At 43.6% G+C, this 27,165-nt stretch overlaps 2 protein-coding genes across 2 annotated transcripts in view; both read right to left on the minus strand.

Annotated features, from left to right (window-relative positions):
• Positions 1–2,294: 2,294 nt before the first annotated feature.
• Positions 2,295–6,370, minus strand: LOC134658196 (uncharacterized). Its single transcript, XM_063513805.1, has 2 exons — positions 4,779–6,370; positions 2,295–2,318 (listed from the first exon to the last, which is right to left on the minus strand). The coding sequence occupies exons 1-2, from the start codon at positions 6,354–6,356 to the stop codon at positions 2,295–2,297; spliced, it is 1,602 nt and encodes a 533-aa protein (XP_063369875.1). The 5' UTR covers positions 6,357–6,370.
• A 2,479-nt stretch (positions 6,371–8,849) lies between these two features.
• The window catches only part of LOC134658197 (ornithine decarboxylase 1-like), a 44,387-nt gene continuing 26,071 nt past the window's right edge, over positions 8,850–27,165 (minus strand). Inside the window, exons 3-13 of the mRNA XM_063513806.1 lie at positions 22,878–23,031; positions 21,856–22,046; positions 19,624–19,741; positions 18,452–18,583; positions 17,032–17,155; positions 15,124–15,300; positions 12,883–13,014; positions 12,184–12,309; positions 10,820–11,028; positions 8,934–9,065; positions 8,850–8,892 (exon numbers count right to left, since the gene is read on the minus strand). Of these exons, the coding sequence (XP_063369876.1) occupies positions 8,850–8,892; positions 8,934–9,065; positions 10,820–11,028; positions 12,184–12,309; positions 12,883–13,014; positions 15,124–15,300; positions 17,032–17,155; positions 18,452–18,583; positions 19,624–19,741; positions 21,856–22,042 (1,380 nt within the window). The 5' untranslated portion in view covers positions 22,043–22,046; positions 22,878–23,031. The remainder of the gene's footprint in view (positions 8,893–8,933; positions 9,066–10,819; positions 11,029–12,183; positions 12,310–12,882; positions 13,015–15,123; positions 15,301–17,031; positions 17,156–18,451; positions 18,584–19,623; positions 19,742–21,855; positions 22,047–22,877; positions 23,032–27,165) is intronic.

The raw sequence follows: 27,165 nt of genomic DNA on the forward strand, positions 1-27,165 counted from the left end.
ATTCAGTTTCATGAAATTGCAATCATTTTCAATTGTAACAGAGTAGCATATTGTTTTGTTAAATTTTCAAATAAAACAAAATCTACTCTATTTCCTGCACTATAGGTTTAAATTTCACTACCAAAGGGTGTAGCAGGATAAGCCTTCAAAAATTGCCCCCAAAGCTTTGAGTTCAAAACTACTACCAGTTGATGCCCCGTCAAATGAAAATAATCCACACCAATTTTTAACCCTCTACTGCCGCCTGGAACCCCGTGACATTCATTTAACCCTAAAAAGTTTTTATTTTTTTTCTCAAAAAGTATAAAACGGACAATTATGAAATTTTTCATAAATGTTGATGTCATCTATACAAACTATCAAAAAAAAAACTAACTCTCTACTTACTTATTTTCCTAGAAAAAAACCTAAATAAAAAAATAAAACACCCTGTATATCAGTTCAAGCTCGTCGTACTATCACCATTTTTGTACTAATTATTAACCAACTACCTATCTACATAATATATAAGTTTCATGTAAATAACAAAGGTGGAACAGTGTGAAAATATAAGTATTGTTCAGTACGTACCATGTATGTAACACGCTTACCAAACGTTGACGACACTAGTAAAAGATATCGGCCCGCCAACCGGGAAGCCATCCGTAATCATTTTTTTTTTGTTAATTTGAAATGGAGGACAAATGAAACTCATTAATACTTATTCGAACAAGTGTTTCTGTTTATTTTACTTTATTGTTTTGTAAAAAGGTACTACGTAATTGAGTTACTTAGCATTTTATGTAAGTTCTTGAGTCCTGCAAGCGAAATAAATTAAAAAAAATGGCCCTCGGCCGTGATGCTGGCCGTGTTCGATTTTCAAATATTTTTTTCGTAATTAACAAAAAAAAAATGATTACGGGTGGCTTCCCGGTTGGCGGGCCGATATCTTTTACTAGTGTCGTCAACGTTTGGTAAGCGTGTTACATACATGGTACGTACTGAACAATACTTATATTTTCACACTGTTCCACCTTTGTTATTTACATGAAACTTATATATTATGTAGATAGGTAGTTGGTTAATAATTAGTACAAAAATGGTGATAGTACGACGAGCTTGAACTGATATACAGGGTGTTTTATTTTTTTATTTAGGTTTTTTTCTAGGAAAATAAGTAAGTAGAGAGTTAGTTTTTTTTTTGATAGTTTGTATAGATGACATCAACATTTATGAAAATTTTCATAATTGTCCGTTTTATACTTTTTGAGAAAAAAAATAAAAACTTTTTAGGGTTAAATGAATGTCACGGGGTTCCAGGCGGCAGTAGAGGGTTAAAAATTGGTGTGGATTATTTTCATTTGACGGGGCATCAACTGGTAGTAGTTTTGAACTCAAAGCTTTGGGGGCAATTTTTGAAGGCTTATCCTGCTACACCCTTTTTGAATTTTTGATTTGTATGGCTGGGCCTTGGGAGGGTATCCATCAGGGATGTTGCGAACATCCGCATCCGCAACCGCGGAACTTCCGCATTATTTTCAACATCCGCATCTGCATCCGCATCCGCATAAAATCGATGCGGAGCTTATGCGGATGCGGATGTCGAACAAGTCAGTACATGAACGTCTTAGCGGCGGCGTAAGTGCTAGGTAATTTCGTCATTGCCTATAAGTCCTATAACGAAATCGTCTAGATCCAGAAAAGTCGGCCAAGTTAAACTACTGTAGTTACTGTTTATTAAATATAACGCACCTATATTCTTGCTCAAATACTGAACGTTTCGTTTTTTTTTTAATAAAAAAATACTAAAAATGTAATAGTTGACGTTTCCTAAGTACCTAATCTTGACATCCGCATCCGCATCCGCATCCGCGGATGTCATCCGCAACATCCCTGGTATCCATACGTTAGGTAATACATGAAAAGTGCAAATAGAGCGTTAATTTTGATATTTTAACACATTCAGTGCCGGGAACCCGACTATCGGGTATTTTATGATTTCGTTCCCAGGCCGGACGACCCGATAGTCGGGATCGTGGTACTACAGCTTTATATGACGAAATTTTTGTGGCCTGACGCGGATGCCTTGTTTGGCTCCCATGAATGTGTTAATATTGTTGACAACTGATTGTATGGGAAACAGTAGAGTTATGATATAGCACTTTCAGTGCTAAGTCCAGATAAAAAAAACCGCATAGCGGATAGTGAGTGTTAAAGGACAGTGCATACCGGCTGCGTGTGCGTGTGTAAAACGTCGGAGCCGCGCACGCACTTGTAACGCAAGCGATGTGTCGTCTCTCATAATGATCTGTATATTACAACGCGCACGCCCACGCATCCTGTGTGACAGGCCTTAAAATAAGAACATACTCTAATAAAACATTAATGATAATATTGATAATGTTACATTTCTTCCATATTAAACTTGTAATATTATCACTATTATCACCTATTATTTTTGTATTGATACTTAAATAAAGGTCCCTAGTTTTGTAAAGGGCCATCTTATGATTAGTTCTTCATTTATATAAAATTATAGTGCCTAATGAGTAATGTGTATCTTGTTTAGCCCCCAACTATACAAATATACGCAAAATAGCTACTTAATACAACATAGGTTCATATTTAACTATGTAAACATTATGTAAGAGAACTAGGTACAAATATGTAAGTATGACAAACTTAGCATTTTAAATGTTTAGAAAACATGGAGTTTATGGCGATATTACACTAGTCTTATCACGGCAATTCGACATCACTACATAGTATACTACTCGTAAAACAAAGTCGCTTCCAGCTGTGTGTCTGTCCCTATGAATGCTTAGATCTTTAAAACTACGCAACGGATTTTGAAGCGTTTTTTTTTAATAGATAGAATGATTCAAGGGGAAGGTTTATGTATAATTTGTTAACCCGTGCTTGCCCGTGCGCTAGTAAATTAATAAAGTCGTTCTTCACCATTAAGGAACAAATAAGACCCTGCAACAAATCGCATGCGATTTTTAATACCTATTGCGGCTTTTGACCAATTCATTAAATTCGTCAACCTACATAGCCGGCAATGTACAGTCGGCTGCAGAGTTAAGTAACCCCCTCTGCAAACAAATTTCTATGCAGGGGGGGTCACTTAACTCTGCAGCTTTACTGTACTCGTTTAAATTCGCATGCAATGGGGTTGGCAACTGTCAAAGGTTTGCATAGATGGCGCCATCATAGCTTGCCTTGTTCTATGAGATTTGACTTAAAGGGCTGGCATCCAGGGCAGTAAAAAAACTAAAATTTGACAATTCTAGACAGGCAAGCTATGATGGCGCCATCTGCTAAATACTTCGACCGGCCAACCCCATCTGTTGCAAGGTGAGTAGAGGCCTTTAAGTACTTATTTTGACTGAATCTGACTAATGTAATAGCGCCTATAGTTGCATTTTTTGATATATTCCATATTAGGACTGTATATATTCATTCCTTTAAAATTATTTTAGAAGATTAGGACCATGTAAGAACGTTGTTCAAAATGTTTGGACATATCAGATAGATTTAGTTTATTATTTAAATTATTACGTCACAATATTTTATGTATGTAGATTTTTTATAAGTTAAATCAGTTCATTAACACAATAAAATAGTATTTTTACTGTCATAACCAATATCAAGATGATGTAGAAAAACCGTACTTTTGTTGTTAATATAAACTTATGTCTTATTTTTTTGTATTATAAAACATTTAATAACAAAATACATGCACATTTTCTTTAAACTCCTATAGAATAAATTTATCGATAATTTCAAATTTTGAAGGTTTTTCTTTCTTTGTTAAAACATGTTGCCATTACGAATATTAGGTTGTTTACACCGTGCACTAAAAAGTTGGAGCCGTGCACGCACAGCGCACACGTCACGCAAGCGATATCAAAATAAGTAAAAATCTTCTTCCTCGCGATATCCTTTGCCACGGCTCATGGGAGCCTGGGGTCCGCTTTGACAACTAATCCCAAGAATTGACGTAGGCACAATTTTTTTTTATAAGTAAGAATATCTAAATAATAATCGTGTTTAGTAGAAAGTTACCTATAGTGTCCTAACTGAAGTTACGGTTTCGGAAAAAAAATCATGTTTCCGCCAAAGTAAGTTGACTAGGAAGGAACCACAGAACTAGTAATAATATTTTCTTTGGAAGAAACTATAAATAAGTCCGCCATTTAATATTTAATTTTTTTATATGCAAAGTGAAGGTATGTCAAGAAATAAAATAATGCAGATAACTACTTTTATTTCACTGATTGAAACTTTCACGATTTTTACACATTATTAAATTGTACAATTGTTAATCGCGTATCTAAGTTTTAAGATTTACCTCCGACGTTTCGAGGATGGCGTTGTCCCCGTGGTCTCGGAGTCTTCTCCGACGTCAAAATGGGATTCGCAAGGTTCATTGATGGCACTATAGGTACATTTCTAGACCGACATGCGCAAGGGTAGTTTGGATAGGTACCTAAACTGGATGAGGCCAGCAAGGGACAGCTTTGTGGAGCCTATTACTCGTATAATACAGCTATGCCCAGCAGTAAACTTATTTACCTTGATTAAATATAAAATACAACCAAAATTATCGATAACAAATATTCAAGTACAAATGTAATAACAGATATACAGCACCCATAAATGAAGACCATGAATACCCCTCTCATCCCGTCTAACGTTTGAGCCCTTCGCTGTCCACGCGCCTTGAATTTGTATTTCAGCCGTTCGGCAAAATGGAGTCTGCTGATAAACCAATCGATTAAGCCCGCTGAACGGACCCTTCGCAGCAGTCTGTTGAGGGGTGCCGTTATAGGCGACCCTCGTCGAAGATACATAGTATGTAAAAGCGTTCCAAGCGGTTCCCTTATAGTATGGATCTTCAGCTCGCCGTACGCGCCGGTGAACTTCCAAATGTTACTCCTGTGATAAACGTCCGATACTATAGTAAACAGACGCTCATCGGCATTCATCATAACCTCCATCATGCAGTCTAAAGTCGCATTGCAGGTTGTCTTGACGTTCGATAAGTCTATAATTGGATTTATTTGTAAATGAGTGTACATAGAGGGGCTGATGATAAATTGGTAGTCTGATAAGACTTCTTCGACGGTGTTGGGCTGATAACCTCGAATGGGATGCGTTGTACAGCTCAGCAGGGCTGCTTGAATAGCGCTTGAGATTACAAATACGTACAGAAGTATATTTAGTAGTAGTATTCTATAAGATACTCTCGATTTAACTGTCTCCTGGCTTACGTTGTTGAGAAAATAACCCCAGACGATGAGGATATCGCGACTCGTATCTCTCACTTGTTTCTTAAACATTCCCATGAAAATAACTAATACACAAATGATGCAGAAAATAGCAATCATGGTCCATGACGCTCGTACTCCGAAATGTTTTCGAACACCCGACCACATACTGAGCAGTTTTGTTCGAGGTATTACAATTTTGTAACGATTAACCATGTAAGGGTCGATGAAATCCAAGTTTGACATTCGACCAAAAGTTAGCGAGTAACCACCTATGGCTCCTTCCACGTGGTATGTTTCTATCTCGTGCAACATGCCCGTGTAAGTAAAGTTACTCAAGCGTTCTCCGAGATTTTCACTTATTCCAAAATTTACAAGTTCGACTGTGATACCTTCGTACAGACGAAATATTGCTAACAAATAATTGTCAATAGCAAACTTTCCTTCAAATGACACGAAAGGCCAATAGTTGTGCGACACAAATTTAACATGGCAGCCTCGGAGTTCAGGTTTTTTGTCCGACGTAAATATTTTGTTGATGTCTATATTGTGAATTTCCGCAAAAGGAGTTAGTAGTTCTAGCATCTTTATTGTAGGTCTGTCACATTCGTCACGTTGATGACCAAATGAATAAATCGATACATTTCGATCTTCGGAGTAAGCAACAAGAGCGACGTTGTAAATATGATTATGTATAAGAAAATCTGATGCCTCTTGAAGGTTACCTTCCAGATTATCGATGATAATTATGAATTTCGCTCGCGGATTCCAAAAAGGGTCTCGTCTGACTAAGTCCAGTCCCTGTGCGAACACGAAAATATCCTCGCACTGAATGACATAGACGTCGTTGAACACAGTGTCGTCCGGCCAGTAGAATGTTCTGGAGACGAACCTCGCGGGGCGCGGCAGGGACTGCAGCGCCTTAACCAGCTCCGCGTCCACATTGACTAAAGTTACATCAGTTACATTTTCCAGTTCAATTCGCCTTATTATCGTAGTAACGCATTTGTACAGTTCGGTATTGTCGTTTTGTTCATAAATTTGCTTCGCATGGCAAAATGTCACTAGTAAAAGGAAAATATAACACAGATGATACTTTCCCATTGTTACGTTACAGGTATTTTGTGAAAATCTACAGGATATTTTTTTTCTTGTTACCAGTCCCCCTTAGTAATTGTTAGAGCTATTAGGTAGGCACTATTCGCTTGACTTGAATACAATGCCTCCGCAGCGTCGTTGATTCCATTATGAAAACATTACATTAATCATCAGCCTTTTAGTGGAAAATGTCATCCGATTCATATTTATGGTCATCAATGATTGATTTAAACTATTAACACAGCTCATTCAAAAGTAATGTAACATGAATGGAATTGATTTTTCCCCTTAGTCTGTCCTTCTACCTATAGGTACCTATATATATTAATAGGGTATCTATTGTTTCCCAAATAGTTTTAAGCCATAATGTATTGTTTGCCCGCATTTTCGTTAGTCATAATTAATGTGGTTCAGAAACGCGTTACTTTTCAGGATTGGATCTATAGGATAACCTAACGAAAATCCTGAAATGTTAACGGTTTCAGTTTTATGACTAATGATAATATGACAAACAATACATTACGACTTAAAACTTTATTGGAAACAACGGGTCCCCATATTAATATTGTAGACAGATTGACCTGATTGACATAGGTACCTACAATATGAACCTTACCTACTAGAATTTACGTTAAGTCAATGTACGATTTTGAAAGTTTATTTGGGTGGGTCAACTATTTCTTTCTCTTTGTCCCGTTAACGACGAAGGGCACACGAGATAGAAATACTTATAGATATAGGCCAGAATCAGTTTTTTTCCGCAAGAAACAGTAGTGTAACTATGCGAAAAACTATAGAGAATTATAGTAAATAAAAATGGCAAAAATTTTTTTAAACGACTTCAAAAAAGTAGGCGGTTATTATACATCCAAGGTCAGGTCAGGTGACATCCAAAGTCACAACTTGCAAAAATATATTTAACCAAAATCAACCTTGTATTGATACTACGAAGGTTCATTATGACTTTGAACTTGTGGTAGTTAATGAGTTTTGGTTGTCACCACACAATGACAATACTTATATGACAAGTAGTTTAAAAAAAAAAGCCATCCGATATTTGGGGAAGGAGGTTGAGCCGAGGGTAGATGAACAAAATTATCAATGCTTCGACTGAAGAAGTTAATATAAAAAATACAATAAAAACGCATTTTTCCAATTGCATCATATATTGAGATAAAACATTAATTGCGAAACATCGTGGTTACAGGACACGGCACTACCAACTTTACGAAACTATTTTAAAAACAATTTTCATACAAAAGGAATGTCTAAGTCTACGTTAAAATTTTAAAAAGCTTTAAATACATTTCGGCAGTAAATTCAATAAAAACGGTGATAAAAAGCATTAATATTATTATGTGAATGACGATTATAGTGAGAATGAGTCAAGCGCGAACCTACAGCTATAATGGGTACATCAATACATAATTTTTTACAATGATTGCCAATGGGGATATTTTAATATTACCTACATTAATTAGCTGGAATAAATTTATAAGAACATTTAAAAAATATTATGTTTAGACAATATTTCATCAAAATTGATTTTTATACCCAAATATTGGAATTTTAACGTCTTATTACAACTAACTAATGTATCGAACGAGACAGTTTAACATACGAATCTACTTTCACAAAGTGCTTACATAGTGTAATATTTTTTTTAACAATTTCCGGGTTAAAAAATTAAAATTATCAAACATAAATTGTCAATTCATTGTGATATCATTTTTTCATTTAACGTACACTGTAGCATTGACAAAAAAAATATAAAATTTAAGAAAACAATTTATCCCATAATATACCTAATAAAACACGCAAATGTAACACGGGGTTTTACGTGAAAAAAAAAATGGATAAAATGCATGACTTAAAAAATATATAAAATAGGCGAATACCCCAAAGGAACCATAAATTTAACGAAATTAAAAAATCATATGTGTAGAGTGAAAAAACTTGAAGTTTAAAACACGGGTTCCAAAACTTCACGATTAGAGCATACTATACTTCAGGCATAAAATAAATAATAGTTAATTAATGAAGGATCCTCTTTTCGAGGATACACTCATTTACAGTAATATTATTGAAAAGTAAAGAGTTCAATCTTCTTTAAATTGCTCAATCTATTCTTTGTTATTCCGACCACAACTATCAGCCAAGTTTATCTTTTTACGTACGTAAACTAACGATCATTTTTATCACAGTGAAATATTATCGCTATTCCTTTGACGCCCAAAATTTATAAGATAATCTTTAGAGACCTATAAAGTCGACATAAGATACATTAATCAGCAAAGTACCTGGAATTTGATATAAGAAACCTAAACTCAAGTTTATTCACTCTAAGTGTAAGGCCCGAGTGGACGCTCGCTCGGCGGGGCGTGCAGCGTGGCTGTGGGCTCACGCGTGATGTGAGCAGCGTGCACTAAGGCCGCTCCTATACGCTTGCATTTGTTTAACATGCACGCCGCACGCCCCACTCGAGCGTCCACTCAGCCCTTACACTAAGCAGTATGACAGTTGCACGCTCCGCTCCGCTCCGCTCCGCTCCGCTCCGGGTGGGGGGTAAGGGTGGGGTCTCACTTGAGCGCGCACTCGACGAACACGCGGCGCTCCTCGGGCGGCGAGGGCGGCGGGGTCTGCGGCGCCGGCACGCGGCCCAGGTTCGGCTCGAACTGGGACTCCGCCAGCGGCCACAGACCTTTCAGCACCGACCTAGGGGAATAACTAGTCAGTATACATTTGCCAGACCACCGAGACTATAGTTCGTTTTTTTAACATTAGAAAGAAGGTAAACAATCTTGACGTGCCTTTTATTAAAAATGGTGAAACACGCTTTAAAAAATTAGTTGATATTACTTATGAAAGCAAAATAATGTAAAAGATCGTATATGATTTATAATTCTAACATATTTGCTGTGGACTTATTTTTCAATGGTGATTTTTAATAAAAAGACATGTCAAGTTCCCATACCTACCTTCTTTCTAATGCAAAAAAAAAATACGATACCAAGATAGAACCGATGTTGCAATTTTTCGTCACTTTAAATTAATCAAGTTATTTTGTTTTAACAAACGGAAAAGCTATACTAGCACCAGCATGTACTCACCACAGATGATGGTCCACGAGGGTCCTCACTTTGGGCAGCGGGAACCCGTTGAAGGGCGAGGCCACTGGCATGGTGTAGGCGCCCATGTCGCGGAACAGCAGCCAGGAGCCCACGGGCAGGGGGGGAGAGTGTAACACCAGTATGTACTCACCACAGATGATGGTCCACGAGGGTCCTCACTTTGGGCAGCGGGAACCCGTTGAAGGGCGAGGCCACTGGCATGGTGTAGGCGCCCATGTCGCGGAACAGCAGCCAGGAGCGCACGGGCAGGGGGGGAGAGTGTAACACCAGTATGTACTCACCACAGATGATGGTCCACGAGGGTCCTCACTTTGGGCAGCGGGAACCCGTTGAAGGGCGAGGCCACTGGCATGGTGTAGGCGCCCATGTCGCGGAACAGCAGCCAGGAGCGCACGGGCAGGGGGGGAGAGTGTAACACCAGTATGTACTCACCACAGATGATGGTCCACGAGGGTCCTCACTTTGGGCAGCGGGAACCCGTTGAAGGGCGAGGCCACTGGCATGGTGTAGGCGCCCATGTCGCGGAACAGCAGCCAGGAGCGCACGGGCAGGGGGGGAGAGTGTAACACCAGTATGTACTCACCACAGATGATGGTCCACGAGGGTCCTCACTTTGGGCAGCGGGAACCCGTTGAAGGGCGAGGCCACTGGCATGGTGTAGGCGCCCATGTCGCGGAACAGCAGCCAGGAGCGCACGGGCAGGGGGGGAGAGTGTAACACCAGTATGTACTCACCACAGATGATGGTCCACGAGGGTCCTCACTTTGGGCAGCGGGAACCCGTTGAAGGGCGAGGCCACTGGCATGGTGTAGGCGCCCATGTCGCGGAACAGCAGCCAGGAGCGCACGGGCAGGGGGGGAGAGTGTAACACCAGTATGTACTCACCACAGATGATGGTCCACGAGGGTCCTCACTTTGGGCAGCGGGAACCCGTTGAAGGGCGAGGCCACTGGCATGGTGTAGGCGCCCATGTCGCGGAACAGCAGCCAGGAGCGCACGGGCAGGGGGGGAGAGTGTAACACCAGTATGTACTCACCACAGATGATGGTCCACGAGGGTCCTCACTTTGGGCAGCGGGAACCCGTTGAAGGGCGAGGCCACTGGCATGGTGTAGGCGCCCATGTCGCGGAACAGCAGCCAGGAGCGCACGGGCAGGGGGGGAGAGTGTAACACCAGTATGTACTCACCACAGATGATGGTCCACGAGGGTCCTCACTTTGGGCAGCGGGAACCCGTTGAAGGGCGAGGCCACTGGCATGGTGTAGGCGCCCATGTCGCGGAACAGCAGCCAGGAGCGCACGGGCAGGGGGGGAGAGTGTAACACCAGTATGTACTCACCACAGATGATGGTCCACGAGGGTCCTCACTTTGGGCAGCGGGAACCCGTTGAAGGGCGAGGCCACTGGCATGGTGTAGGCGCCCATGTCGCGGAACAGCAGCCAGGAGCCCACGGGCAGGGGGGGGAGGCGGGTGGAGGGCAGCACGCAGTCCAGGCTGTCGCAGGTCGGGCCCCAGATCGAGCAGGGCAGCGGCTTCTCCGTGTGCGGCTGTGTAACGAAACGATAAAGATAAGATAAGATAAAAGATAGTTTATGCAAGTAGTCGCTTATGAACGTCAAATAAAGTCAACGATCAACGTTACGCAATTATCATTTACAGATCTTCCTCCCTCGCGTTGTCCCGGCATTTTACCACGGCTCATGGGAGTCTGGGGTCCGCTTGGCAACTAATCCCAGTAATTGGCGTGGGCACTAGTTTTACGAAAGCGACTGCCATCTGACCTTCCAAACCAGAGGGTAAACTAGGCCCGTATTGGGATTAGTCCGGTTTCCTCACGATGTTTTCCTTCACCGAAAAGCGACTGGTTAAATATCAAATGATATTTCGTACATAAGTTCCGAAAAACTCATTGGTACGAGCCGGGGTTCGAACCCGCGACCTCCGGATTGCAAGTCGCACGCTCTTACCGCTAGGCCACCAGCGCTTGTTGTTATCATTTACAGATGTAGTGCATAATTATTTTCCATCGTATTTTCACGGAAACGCACGAACGCGTCTTGCTATTTCAGTCAGTCTCGGTACAAAAAGTACTGAGGTTGACTGAAGTAGCATGACAAATACAAACGTTTCCGAGAAAATAAAATATGTAAATCTTTGATAATACCAGTGGGGAGACACTCCTGACTTCGGGCACACTCGGCTCCGTTCGGCTCAGCATTGTGCTCCGAGCAATTATTAGGGTTGACACAACTTGACGTTTCATTGCGTGCACGACCACAAATAAGATAATTGAATTTTAACCACCCTAAAAAGCCGATAGCTAGTGCCATAAGTTAGAAAAGGGTATCATGATTCGTCCCTGAATCGAACTTCGATTTTGTAGGAAGTGTCCTTTCTGTACGGTAGTACTATTACTTATTCTGTGATGATACGCGTATACTAGATACCACAGACAAGACATCCTCCAGACTGAGCATAGTAGCGCTACCCCATCTGTCACAAATATACGGTAGTTTTACTCCATTCTCGAGTCGAAGTGTCTTTGTGTGACGTCCGTGTCTTTGAACGGACCAATCACGGCACGGGACTCGCTCACCTCGTCCCCAGTATTTTTGGCAGCATCGGTTTCATGAAATAATTGCTCTAAACTCCGTCTAGAGGATTCCTAGTCCATACTAGATACTCATATACTAGATACTCACATAAAGAGTGGTGGCCTCGACCTGCTGGTGGTCGTAGAGCACGCAGTTAAAGGACCCGTACACGCCGTCGTTCATGAAGTACATGGTGTGCGTCTCGTCCTCGCCGCTAGCGTCTTTCGTCACGATCTGATTCAACAAAACATCTTATAAATGTTTGGTAACACACATATTCATTGATATACCAGCGTCTATACTCTATACCAATAGCAGGGGTCACCAATTAGTTTCTTCAGGGGTCCGATTCTTAAAATAATGACCTATCGCGATCCGTTTCTCCTTGAGTTTATTAAACAAGCAAAAAAATAAAATAGGTGAAATTTGGTGACCCCTGACCTATAGGATACGTTTAATCGCTTATACGCAGGCGGTAATAAATGCGTTTGGTTTACTTTGGTGTAACAAAAAGTCAAATTGAGATCGAATTAGAAAAGAGGTTGTAAAAAGAGCTCAGATTTTTCAAACATGCTCGGACACGGGATACACAGTAGGGAAAGGCAGAATGTAGGAAAAACCAAGATCTTGGAGAAATTTAGTATGAGAACCGGGCACGATCAGTCGTTATAGACATCTATTGTGACCAAAATAGGTCGTCCTTCGGCTTATATGATGATGAAAAGTTTAAGTACCGGTCCGGGAAGTGGGTCTCCAGGGCTCCATGGTCACAGATAATAAACGGAAGACAGAGACAGGTGTAGTTACCTCTCGCTTGGCGTGGATCATGACGGCGAGCGAGTAGGCGGCCGCCGCGAAGTACCGGCCCGGCTCAGCGATGACGCGGACGCTGCGGTCCGGGAAGTGGGTCTCCAGGGCTTCGTTGATCACCAGGGACACCTGCAAACAAATAATATTTTTTTTGTAGGAAGTATAACATTAACCGTTTCTGTGCGTGTTCCATTTTCGAAAACTTTTGTCGGTGGCGGCGAGCCAGGCGTGTCTTACGCCATAGAATTTAATGGCACGCCTATCGTGTCATACGCCACACGTTAAAAACATTGATCCATCCGCACCGAAACCGCATCGTTAAAAAAATTAAAAACTTATCGCTCCCGGCAGATGGCGCCACAGATGTTTAAGTTTTATTGGCAGAAAAGTTTGGAATGACGTAGAGTTGTATGACACACTTTGTACCAGTTAGGTACATAAGAAATGCACGAAAGGACCTGTCTAGTCACTTTAGTAACATTTTGAGTAATCGCGGTTTTAAAATTTGGAACAATGTCAAAACGTATGGTACTCGTAATTCCGTGACCAGGTATTATTTAACTAAAAACAAGTTGTGTTACATTTATTATACAGTGGTAGCAAAAGATATAATTAATAGTTCATTAAGAGCTCTTCATTTAGAGATAATAATCTCATTTTCCTAAAAAAGTGACTAGACATGTTCTTTCCGTGTACCCTTCATATATAACATTGTACTATAGATAGGTTTTGTATGACGGATCCTAAATGTATGGGAATATCCGCGGATCCGGATCCAGATGGGCGTTTTTTTCTTGTTGTCCCCTACACTTTTTTTTCAAATTTGGGATTTTTTATGTTATTTCTACTCAGAATCTCGAGCTCTTTCTATCCTAATAGGAGAAAAAAAGTGTCCCAAAATTTCCATACATATTTCGATTTTTCCATTCCGCGACCGCCATACAAAGTCTATGAAAAATGGTGACGTAATGGAAATAAAAACCTTAGGACACTTTTTTTCTCCTATTAGGATAGAAAGAGCTCGTGATTCTGAGTAGAAATAACATAAAAAATCCCAAATTTGAAAAAGTGTAGGGGACAACAAAAAAAAAACGCCTAGATCCGGATAATTCCATACATTTCGGATCCGGATTGTAAACCCTAACTATCAATCCAATTCAATTCAATATTGTTATTTCGAATAAAAAAATCCATATTATTATAACACTTTAAACTCTCGCGTTTTGTACACATATTTAATTACACAAACGGGTCTAACGCGATATAATTTCATTGTTTTTTATTGAAATTATATCGCGTTAGACCCGTTTGTGTAATTAAATATCCATATTATTGTTAGTACTTTAGGCTAAACAAAACTTATAAATCTAAGTTAGTGACAAAAAGTAGATACAAATACAAACACAAAATATTAACTATACTTAAAAGCGGCGTGGTGCGGCGAGCGGCGAACAAAGGCGAGTCCCAGCGCTGCGCCAGCACGTTTAGAATACTGTTTGGGCTGTGGCGAAGACGGTCGACTAATGACGCACACCGTTTTCTAATTATTGCCTCGAAACCAGGGATGTTGCGAACATCCGCATCCGCAGCCGCGGAACTTCCGCATTATTTTCAACATCCGCATCTGCATCCGCATCCGCATAAAATCGATGCGGAGCTTATGCGGATGCGGATGTCGAACAAGTCGGTACAGGAACGTCTTAGCGGCGGCGTAAGTGCTAAGTAATTTCGTCATTACCCATAACGAAATCGTCTAGATCCAGAAAAGTCGGCCAAGTTACTGTTTATTAAATATAACGCACCTATATTCTTGCTCAAATACGAGACGTTTCGTTTTTTCAAAATAAAAAAAAAACTAAAATTGTAATATTTGACGTTTTCCAAGTACTTAATCTCGACATCCGCATCCGCGGATGTGAGCCTTTAAATATCCGCATCCGCGGATGTCAAAAAATCTGCATCCGCAACATCCCTGGTCGAAACTATCAGTGTGCGCCTCGGCGAGCATAGTTGACGATACAACAACCCACCTCCTTGATGCTAGAGTGCGCGCCGCCCGGGAACCCGCCGCCGATGTCGAGCAGGCGCATGCGCGGGTGCCCCAGCGCGGCGCCCAGCGTGAAAAGCGCGCGGGAGTACTGCACGGCGCGCGCGTACACCGCCGTCTCGCCGCAGCCAGACCCCACGTGGCACGAGATGCCGACCACTTGACCGGGACAAACATATACAACAACCCACCTCCTTGATGCTAGAGTGCGCGCCGCCCGGGAAGCCGCCGCCGATGTCCAGCAGGCGCATGCGCGGGTGCCCCAGCGCGGCGCCCAGCGTAAACAGCGCGCGGGAGTACTGCACGGCGCGCGCGTACACCGCCGTCTCGCCGCAGCCAGACCCCACGTGGAACGAGATGCCGACCACCTGACCGAGACAAACATATACAGGGTGTTAACGGTAACAGAAGCAATAAATTAAACTGTAGGCTATACTCCTCAAACTGACCAACTTTTGTTAAACAACTTTTAAAATTTATGAATCCTTTAGACTTCCTCTTTTTGATACAAAATAAATATTGCCTTCGATGTACGCTGACATCAGTGTGTTTGACGTTGCTTGTCACGCTTTAAACGTAACAAAATTTACTATACATTGCGTCTTAGAATAAACTTTAAAGTAAAAGTCAATCATAAGTTATTTTTAAAAGTTGCTAAACAAATGTTGGTCAGTTGAGGAGTATAATCTACAGTTTAATTTATTGCTCCTGTTACAGGAAACATCCTGTACAAACCTGTAAATTGTCTGGAAAAAATCGCTTTATAGCGATATGCCGGTCCCAGGCGCGTAGCCAATGTGCCAATCGTTAACGCTGTCGTTTCGCACTAGTAGGACAGAAGGCCTACCGCGAACCACGTTCGACGTGTTGCCTCTCTGTCGCACTTGTAAATTCGTACGTAAGTGTGACAGGGAGGCATCACGTCGAACGTGGTTCGCGGTAGGCCCTCAGTGACTGTTCCGTTTCGTTCGATTAACGATTGCACGTTGGCTACTTTCAAAATTTTGCAATTAAATAAATAAAAAACGCATATAGTTTAAATACAAAAACAGATTCATCAAAAATTAAGTAAATATTGATTCTGCGCCATCATATAGCATTTCATTGAAAACAAAGAGTATTTGATTGAAATCTGTGGGATACCATCGCCCACACTTTAACTGTTACACACACACACACAGTCCACAGTTAAGAGTGTTACTTATAGTTTAAGAATAAGTTTTTGGCAAAAATTTAATTTTTGGTACACGCTTTTATCGCTGACTGTACTTTTCTTACGACAGACAACTAATACTCATCGAGACAATTCTAAAAACCCCTAACACAATTAGGTTGCGTTGTTTCATCACAGAGTTCCTATGGCCACCTCCTGTCTCCATCATCAGATCAGCTCGATAGTACCATAATATTGCATTGTCAACCGACTTACATGTGCATGCAAAATTTCAGCTCAATCGGAAACCGGGAAGTGGTTCAAATTTAACTCGCAAGATTCCATTACAATTTAGTTACATACAGATCGAGTTCCTATGGCTACCTCCTGTCTCCATCATCAGATCAGCTCGATGGTACCATAATATTGCATTGTCACCCAACTTACATGTGTAAGCAAAATTTCAGCTCAATCGGAAACCGGGAAGTGGATCAAATTTAACTTGCAAGATTCCATTACATGTTAGTTTGACACCCGAACCAAATGAAGGTGTAATGAATGAATCTTGTTGTTACCAAAGATATATGTAACTCCCTATAACATGAATAAAGTCTAAGGAAAAAACGTGCCTCGGAAATCAAGAAAAAGTCATTCTCGGATAGATGGTGCATACATCTTTGGCCTAAGCTCGGATAGATGGCCTAGACGACACCGTTTCATATTTAACCATTTTAACACATCTACCTGTGATGTGTTAAAATTGTGTGAAAGAACAAGGGTCAAAACGATATAAAAATTATAAAATCATCCATACTTTTTTTAAATAGTTTTATACATTTTAATTTGGAGTTTTAATCGTGTGTCGATAGATGGCAGTAAATTTACTGTGACTACATGATTTACTATGACAGGACCCTTCTATACTATCTATTCTCTTATTACTAACCTCGAGTCCTAGCACTGCAGCCAGTTTGAGCAGGCGCGGGGCGTCGGTGCCGGGGTCGCAGCCGAACTTGATGCCGAGCGGGCACTGCGCCGCGGCCGCGTCGCAGCGGATACGCAGCACCAGCCTGCCAGACAATGTGAACCTTGTAGGTAACATGACAGGGTTGCTTTTTGTTTGACACACAGTTTTTAAAACGATTAGCCACAATGTGCCAGCGTGCGAGACAATGTGAACCTTGTAGTTAGCAAGACAAGGTTGATTTTTGTGTGAGTTTATTTATGTGATTGTGAAGCTTGGTGCGGATACGCAGCACCAGCCTGCGAGACAATGTGAACCTTATAGTTAAGATTACAAGGTTGCTTTTTATTTGAGTCATTACACAGTTTTTTTAAACGATTAGCCACAATGTGTCAGCTTGGTGCGGATACGCACCACTAGCCGCGAGACAATGTGAACCTTGTAGTTAGCAAGACAAGGTTGCTTTTTGTTTGAGTTTATTTAGGTATGTGACTACACAGTTTTTTTAAACGATCAGCCATCGGATACGCAGCACCAGCCTGCGAGACAATGTGGACCTTGTAGTTAGGAGGACAAAATTGCTTTTTGTTTCAGTTTATTTATTTGGTGGCGGATGTGGGACGCCATCTTGGCTGGGTCCACGTGGGTCTACTGGGGGAACATAGGGTCCAGGGGGTGGTAATGGTGGTATAGGTCACTCACTGCGCGTGCGGCATATACTGCTTGATCTTCATCAGCTCGGGCTCCGAGTCGAAGGTCATGGTGTCGACGCCGACGGCGCTGGCGTGGCGGATGTGGGACGCCATCTTGGCTGGGTCCACGTGGGTCTACTGGTGGAGCATAGGGTCCAGGGGGGGGGGGGTATAGGTCACTCACTGTGCGTGCGGCATGTACTGCTTGATCTTCATCAGCTCGGGCTCCGAGTCGAAGGTCATGGTGTCGACGCCGACGGCGCTGGCGTGGCGGATGTGGGACGCCATCTTGGCTGGGTCCACGTGGGTCTACTGGTGGAGCATAGGGTCCAGGGGGGGGGGGGGGTATAGGTCACTCACTGTGCGTGCGGCATGTACTGCTTGATCTTCATCAGCTCGGGCTCCGAGTCGAAGGTCATGGTGTCGACGCCGACGGCGCTGGCGTGGCGGATGTGGGACGCCATCTTGGCTGGGTCCACGTGGGTCTACTGGTGGAGCATAGGGTCCAGGGGGGGGGGGGGGTATAGGTCACTCACTGTGCGTGCGGCATGTACTGCTTGATCTTCATCAGCTCGGGCTCCGAGTCGAAGGTCATGGTGTCGACGCCGACGGCGCTGGCGTGGCGGATGTGGGACGCCATCTTGGCTGGGTCCACGTGGGTCTACTGGTGGAGCATAGGGTCCAGGGGGGGGGGGGTATAGGTCACTCACTGTGCGTGCGGCATGTACTGCTTGATCTTCATCAGCTCGGGCTCCGAGTCGAAGGTCATGGTGTCGACGCCGACGGCGCTGGCGTGGCGGATGTGGGACGCCATCTTGGCTGGGTTCGCGAAGATTATGCGGCTGTGGACAAGAAACAAGGTTAGACGGTTTACATCGTATTGTAGTCACCTGCAATAATATGTTACTCTTTGAAGGCTGCAAAAATATGTGACACTCTTATGGCTCTACAAATAATATTGAGTCAGATATTTTAGCGGCCTTCGTTATGTAAAATATTATTGCAGGTGTACTGAACTGTGGCTTTATCTAAATACAAGTCTGTATGTGTAGTTACGAAATATAAGAATTCAAAAAAGAGTTCTCCGTTATCTTCATGGGCATCACTTCCCTGAAAGTAGTTTTTCGAGAGAAAACGCACAAATGACAATAAAATGTAAACAATCACTATAAGTGTTCCTTTAATTTTGTTGAAGAGTTATATCGATTTCTAAATGACGATAAATATGAAAAATTAAAAAAATAGACGATAAATATGACAAATGTGAAGCTATTTTTTTATTACATCCTTAAAAACAGAAAACGAACATTCCAAATCACTTAGCCGTTTTCGAGAAATCGGGAAACATGCATTTACAAGAATCCAGAAGAATCGAAATCATGAAGTGGATTGACGGATTAATCCGTCACAGACCACAGAGCAACATTGCATTGACCTACGTGCATATGCATAGAGTTCAGTCCGTCACAGACCACAGAGCAACATAGACCTACATGCATATGCATAAAGTTCAGTTTTCGGTGACGTGACGTCCGAGTGACAGCTTTAGTGTTTGACACGGCGTCGAAAAGTCTAAAAACCGGCCAATTGCAAGTCGGACTCGCGCACGAAGGCTTCCGTACCATTACGCAAAAAATGCCAAAAAATCACGTTTGCCGTATGGGAGCCCCAATTAAATATTTATTTCATTCTGTTCTTAGTATTTGTTGTTATAGCGGCAACAGAAATACATCATCTGTGAAAATTTCAACTATCAACTGTTCATGAGATTCAGCCCGGTGACGGACAGACGGACAGACAGACAGACGGACGGACAGTGGAGTCTTAGTAATAGGGTTCCGTTTTTACCCTTTGGCACCCTAAAAAGGCATGTTTTACTCACTCGGGAGCCACACCCAGGCCGGTGATCAGCTCGATCTCGTTGCGCGACGCGCAGTCGAACCCGGCGCCGAGCGCGGCCAGCGTGCGCACCAGCACCTTGTCGTCGTTGCACTTCACCGCTACAACAACAACAACAACAACAATGATTTATTCAGTAACTTAATAGCTTAACAATATGCAGGTTAAGCTTTGGATTCCTCCGAAAGCGGTGCAGGCTTATAGCGGCCGTCATATAGCGGCGGCAAAAAGACGGCCGTCTTTACGGTGACGACATGTGGAAAGTAGCACGGCGTCATAACACACCGTCAGCCACCAAGATCAAAGCGGCAAATTTGAAAAATGTAAGCGCGAAAGGATATCGTCCCATAGAAAATTTGAATTTCGCGCCTTTTTCTACTGACAAGATTTGCTTGACCATCTATAATTTACTTGGAGGATGAAATATCATCAAAAGAGGAAAATAATCGTAGTACGGAATCATTTATTGAAATCTCGTGTCATTTATTCAAAATGGCGTCACCGCTATCTAATAAAACGTTCACGAAACTATCGACAAGGTCATGGCGGCCGTCATCCAAATGACGGCACCGCTTTTTTACGTTACGTTGACAATCAACGCCGTCTAGGAAACCGCGCCATCTTGTTTACATAGACAACGTTCTAGTGACGTCATTCACCGCTATATAGCGGCCGTCATATGACGGCACCGTTTTCGGAGGAATCCAAAGCTTTAGTGTCTCTTTTTAGTGTAAGGGCTGAGTGGACGCTAGAGTTGGGCGTGCAGCGGGGCGGGGCGTGCGGCGTGCATGTTAAACAAATGCAAGCGTATAGGAGCGGCCTTAGTGCACGCTGCTCACATCACGCGTGAGCCCACAGCCACGCTGCACGCCCCGCCCAACGTTTCGAGCGTCCACTCAGGCCTTACACTTATTCAGTAACTCAATAGCTTAACAATATGCAGGTTGGTGTCTCTTTTTAAGCATACAAGATACCTGTGTCAAGAGACACCGCTCTTCCTTACTGGTTTGCTACGTACAATAACAAAGCAACAGTTCAGGTCCATGATGTAGAAGGGGTCCTGCGCGCCGCCCCCCCCCCCCCCTCCCTGTCCCACCCCTACTGCACTGACCGTAGAAGGGCTCGACCCTCGGCATCAGCTCCCGCCAGCGCCGGTAGCGCGCCGCCACCTCGCCCAGGTCCATGATGTAGAAGGGGTCCTGCGCGCCGCCCCCCCCCCCCCTCCCTGTCCTGCCCCTACTGCACTGACCGTAGAAGGGCTCGACCCTCGGCATCAGCTCCCGCCAGCGCCGGTAGCGCGCCGCCACCTCGCCCAGGTCCATGATGTAGAAGGGGTCCTGCGCGCCGCCCCCCCCCCCCTCCCTGTCCTGCCCCTACTGCACTGACCGTAGAAGGGCTCGACCCTCGGCATCAGCTCCCGCCAGCGCCGGTAGCGCGCCGCCACCTCGCCCAGGTCCATGATGTAGAAGGGGTCCTGCGCGCCGCCCCCTCCCCCCTCCCTGTCCCACCCCTACTGCACTGACCGTAGAAGGGCTCGACCCTCGGCATCAGCTCCCGCCAGCGCCGGTAGCGCGCCGCCACCTCGCCCAGGTCCATGATGTAGAAGGGGTCTTGCGCGCCGCCCCCTCCCCCCTCCCTGTCCCACCCCTACTGCACTGACCGTAGAAGGGCTCGACCCTCGGCATCAGCTCCCGCCAGCGCCGGTAGCGCGCCGCCACCTCGCCCAGGTCCATGATGTAGAAGGGGTCCTGCGCGCCGCCCCCCCCCCCCCCTCCCTGTCCCACCCCTACTGCACTGACCGTAGAAGGGCTCGACCCTCGGCATCAGCTCCCGCCAGCGCCGGTAGCGCGCCGCCACCTCGCCCAGGTCCATGATGTAGAAGGGGTCCTGCGCGCCGCCCCCCCCCCTCCCTGTCCTGCCCCTACTGCACTGACCGTAGAAGGGCTCGACCCTCGGCATCAGCTCCCGCCAGCGCCGGTAGCGCGCCGCCACCTCGCCCAGGTCCATGATGTAGAAGGGGTCCTGCGCGCCGCCCCCCCCCCCCCCCCTCCCTGTCCTGCCCCTACTGCACTGACCGTAGAAGGGCTCGACCCTCGGCATCAGCTCCCGCCAGCGCCGGTAGCGCGCCGCCACCTCGCCCAGGTCCATGATGTAGAAGGGGTCTTCCTGCGCGCCGCCCCCTCCCCCCTCCCTGTCCCGCCCCTACTGCACTGACCGTAGAAGGGCTCGACCCTCGGCATCAGCTCCCGCCAGCGCCGGTAGCGCGCCGCCACCTCGCCCAGGTCCATGATGTAGAAGGGGTCTTCCTGCGCGCCGCCCTCCACGATGTCGCGCGCCGCGCCCTCGACGCTCCACTCTCCCTGCATCACGCGGATGCGCGGTTCTTCCTCAATCACCTTCATCCTACTGGAGATGAAATAATAATAACTAGTGGCTCCGTGAACTGTAGACCTCGCGAGCATAGCTTATTGGGACCGTGCACGATGACAGCGCCACACAGCGGTTTGATCAATCAACAATACAAAGATTTTAATTTATTAAAAAAAATACGAAGTTTAAGTGAAAAAAAATACAAAAAGTTATGTCTTACTGGGGATCGAACCCAGACTTTCTGTGTGCAAACAAAAAAAGCGATTGTTTACAAAATGCGCCATCTAAATACCGCCTAAACCAGCAATACAATTTTTCTGCATTTTTTGCCATTTACTATGTAAATATGTCCCAAAAAGAAAATACTCTTATGATATCGATACGACTATTTGTTTAAGCGCGAGGTGTCACAACTCCTCCATTTTTAAAAATTTCCCAAAACGGGATCGACAAAAAAAAATTATTTACTCATAGAATCTGGTCACAAAATTTCACAAGAATCGGTTGAGAATTGTAACCTATAGAGGAGAACATCCGGACATACAAAAGCAAAATGCCCGAGTCAAAACGTAGACCTTCGCTACGCTTCGGTCAATTAATAAATAGATGCCTAGTACAAAATGTAAAAAGTTGGGCGTCTGTGTAAACTCTAGTTCCCAACTCAGGTTACAAGAGGGACTCTTAAGGTAAGGCCTGAGTGGACGCTCGAAGCGGAGCGTTCGGCGGGGCGTGCAGCGTGGCTGTGGGCTCACGCGTGATGTGAGCAGCGTGCACTAAGGCCGCTCCTATACGCTTGCATTTGTTTAACATGCACGCCGCACGCCCCGCCCACTCGAGCGTCCACTCAGGCCTTACACTAATACTTACCCAGTAATCGTATGGCGTATAGTTTAGCAAGCAGTCCTGTAGAGTGCCGGTTCGTGGCCGCGGTCAGTCGGGCGCCGAGGTGTGGCGGCGGCGGCGGTGTCAGGGGCCGGGGGAGGGCGGTGGGGGCCCACAAGCGCTAGTCCACAAGTGTCAGCTGCAACAATAAGGGTCAGTTGCACCAAACTGTTTGTCATCGTTAAACAATTCGCTAATTTTATTGTATAGTGGGGATGCGGAAAAACTTACATGCACTGGTTCTGCGTTTTCCTCCTTATAGAGTCTCCAGTCTCCACTGATTCGGCGGCACTTTATTTTGTTGTATGTATACTTAATTATAGGGATCCCTTTGGTTTCATTTTCTTCAACACACAATATATCGAATCGAGTTTTATTTTACATGTATTGATGTGACATGTGACATTTTTTCTCTTTTTATTATCGCCTTGCCGTCTATATTGAAAACCCGACAAGGAGGTCAGAATTCATAGGTTAAGTATTTAATACGTGGCGCAAACATTCCCCCGGCCTTGAAAGGAATAGCTTTCAAAAAGTTATTTAAAATAAATCATTTACTACATAATAGCATCCTTATTGCTCAGAGAAAACTAAATTGACATAAACATATGAAGCCTCCATAACTTGAGAGAGATAACTAAATACTAATAGAAATATGAAATTATATTATTGAGAAGGCAAAGGACATAATTTGACCAAAGGTCTTTTAAGTGTGCCTGATTTTGTTTTAACCAAAGCAACTCTGGCAATACCGTCCTTGCCTGGAAAGAGTTGAGTTATAAGACCTAACGGCCAATGTAGAGGCATAACATTATCTTGAAGGATGTTCAGAAGGATGAACAGTTCCTTCCTTAATAGGCTGAGAAGGAGTATTCCATTTTTGTCTGGTTTGCAACGTGTGCAAATACTCATCGCGCCACCTCTTCCAAAATGATTGCGTTAAGCGATCTAATAATTGATATCTTTGCAAAAGATGGTCAGATGTTACCTCCGCAACAGACGCAGCTGGAAGATATTTCAATGGAGTAACATTAAGAAAATGAGCTGGCGTCAATGCGGAAGGTTCAGCTGGATCAGAGCTTAACACGGATAGCGGTCTAGAATTTAATAAAGCCTCAATTTCACATAGAACTGTCATTAATTCCTGAAATGACAAGATTTGTTTACCTATCGTACGAAACAAATGTGATTTGACGCATTTAACGTTACTTTCCCAACATCCTCCAAAATGTGGAGCACTGGGGGGAATAAATCGCCAAATTATTTTATTGGCTGATAGTTCAGTTTCCCAAGCGTCTCGATAATCATTCGCAAGGAAATTATGAAGTTCTTGCAAATATGTATTGGCTCCCTGGAAGTTGGTTCCGTTATCGCTGTACATATATTTTACAGGACCACGTCTGGATAAAAACCGCTTAAATGCTGACATAAAGCTTGCTGTACTTAAGTCAGTTGCAAGTTCTAAATGAATTGCTCGCGTTGTGAGACATGTGAATAAGCACAAATAAACCTTTTGACTCTTCACGCCTCTTCGTCGAACAGGTGTACAATACAACGGACCAGCGTAATCACAGCCAGTATGTATAAAGGCTTTCTCAACTTGATTTACCCTGCACGCTGGTAAATCTGCCATCATTGGGGAGTTAGCCTTTGGCTTGGTCCGGAAGCAGTAATTGCATAAATGAATGCGATGACGAATAATACATCGAGCTGCTATGATCCAGAATCGATGTCGTATAATAGATATAAGAGTTTCAGGTCCTGCATGTAAATGGTGTCGATGATAATAATCGACCAGTAGGTTAATGATGTGATCACGACGTGGCAATAACAAAGGATGTTTATAATCGTAATCTTCATCAGAATTACTGAGACGTCCTCCGATGCGAAGGATTCCATCTTGAATAAATGGCTTCAGGCTTGCTAAAGCTTTTGTAAACCCTTTTTTCAGGGTCATATCTAAAATATGTTGACTGAAATAAACTCTTTGTAGAGCTCGTACGATTTCTAATTCGGCTGCTGTTAAGTCATCAGCACTAATAGGGCCTTTAGGTAATCGTTTTATAAATTTTAAGATATAGGCAACTGTGCGTACATATTTAACCCATGACGAGAACCGTTTAGACAAATCATAAATTAAGTTGTCGTTCGAATTGTCACAAGTCACTAAAGAAACCGTTTTTTCTTCAGGAACGTTGACTTCGTCTGGTATAAACGCCTGAATCGGCCATTCGTTTTTCGGGAGTTTCATCCATGGAGGGCCTGATAGCCATAGAGGATGGATCACCAGTTGAGCTGGAGTTAAGCCTCTAGACAGGCAGTCGCTTGGATTTTCTGTTCCCTTAATATGATAAAAATGATCGCTTGATAAGTTATCTTGGATCTTGGTAATTCGATTGGCCACAAAAGTTTGCCATCGATGAGGCGACGAATGAATCCAACAAAGTGTCACTGTTGAATCGGAGAAGGCCAACACAGAGTCGATTGGGTATCTGGTTGAGTAGGTATCAACCACCCTTTTTATAAGTTGTGACAATAGCAATGCTGCGCATAATTCCAGTCTTGCTAGGCTGACAACCTTCACGGGCGCTATCTTAGATTTAGCGCAAATTAAATTAATGACACCTCGGTCATCATTAGGAAAAGTGACGTAGGCATAAACCACTCCACCATAAGCTCTTTCACTAGCATCTGAAAAGCCGACTATAGTTAATGAACAGTTTTCAATGACACCAATATGTCTGGGAATGCTAATGTTAGATAGTAGCGGTAGTTCACCTTGGAACTGTTGCCATTGGCGTACAATATGATCAGGCGGCAATTCGTCCCAATCAATTTTCAAAAGCCATAACTCCTTTATTAGAAGCTTAGCGAACACAATTACAGGGGCAACTAGGCCCAGAACATCGAATAGTCGAGCTACCGATGAAAGAATGTTTCTTTTACTACACGGTCGATCGTCGGGACTAACCTGGAACTTGAATACATCTTCACCAGGATACCAACGCAGACCTAAAATCTTCAACGTTGTATCATCGTCGAAGGTGACACTTTGGGATAAATGTAGTCCTTTCGGTATTTCTTTCAGAACAGCTGCAGAATTTGACGACCACTTTGCCAGTTGGAATCCACCTTTCAAGAACAAATCCAGCAGTTGTTTAGTCGCTTGCATAGCTTGGTCTTCATCAATAACGGAACTGGCTACATCATCCATATAAATATCACGAGATGCAATTTCCTTTGCGAGTGGGTATTTATCACCTTCATCAGCTACTAACTGTTTAACAGTTCGCAGTGCCAGAAAAGGACTGCTACGTAGACCGAAGGCTACCCTATTATACTGAAATACCTTTATAGTTTCTTCAGGATTAAACCTATAAAGTATACGCTGATAAGGACGATCCTCCCCCCGTACGTCAATACACAGATACATTTGACGTACATCAGACGTGATAGCAATACCAAACAATCGTAAGTTTAGGAGAATGCAGAACAAGTCAGCTTGAAGACTTGGTCCTGCGTGAAGTATGTCATTTAACGATAAACCGCTTGTGGTCTGTGCACTAGCGTCCAGCACAATTCTAACCTTTGTGGTTATTCTGTCAATTTTGACAATTGCGTGGTGGGGTATGTGATAAGCATCATTTGACTTATCATTTGGAACCTCAGATAAATATTTTTTATCAATATGTTCACGGATAACTTCATCATAAGCTGGTTTTAATTCAGGTTGCTTGACGAATTTTCTTTCAAGCGCTAAAAATCTGCGTTCAGCAGTCTTGTAAGAATCGCCTAAATTGCTTGGGTCCAATTTAAACGGAAGTGCTACTTCATAACGTCCGTCTTCCAAACGATTGATTGTATTCTTGAAAATATCTTCAGCTTTTTTCTCGTCTGGACTATGAATCACTCCTCCATCCAAATCTTCAATTTCCCAGAATTTTTGCATTAAATTTCCGACATCAACCGAAGTAAAATACCCAGCTGCTGAGTAGGAAGCGTTAACTGCGGGAGCATCGCCTAGTATGATGTACCCCAGTGTAGTTTCTAAAGCGTCAGGCAAACCAGGCTCGTTTTCAATTTTATCTGACATTAACAATTTGGTGAATAACTTAACACCAAGAAGTACGTCAATTTCACCTGGAATCGCCCAAGAGTCATCTGCTAGATGTAAATTATCAAACAGATCAGTTGCAGATTGATCAATATGACAGGTCGGTAAATCAGGCGTGATCTCATCTAAAACAAGCGCTTCGATAGTATATTGATGTTT

Source organism: Cydia amplana, chromosome 21, assembly GCF_948474715.1.
Source record: "Cydia amplana chromosome 21, ilCydAmpl1.1, whole genome shotgun sequence".
Lineage (NCBI taxonomy): Eukaryota > Metazoa > Arthropoda > Insecta > Lepidoptera > Tortricidae > Cydia > Cydia amplana.

Coding starts and splice junctions, on each gene's coding strand:
- LOC134658196 (XM_063513805.1), bottom strand. CDS start 6,356: ATGGGAAAGTATCATCTGTGTTATATTTTCCTTTTACTAGTGACATTT. Junction 2,319..4,778: donor TCAACAGACTGCTGCGAAGG/GTCCGTTCAGCG, acceptor CCTGTCACACAG/GATGCGTGGGCGTGCGCGTT.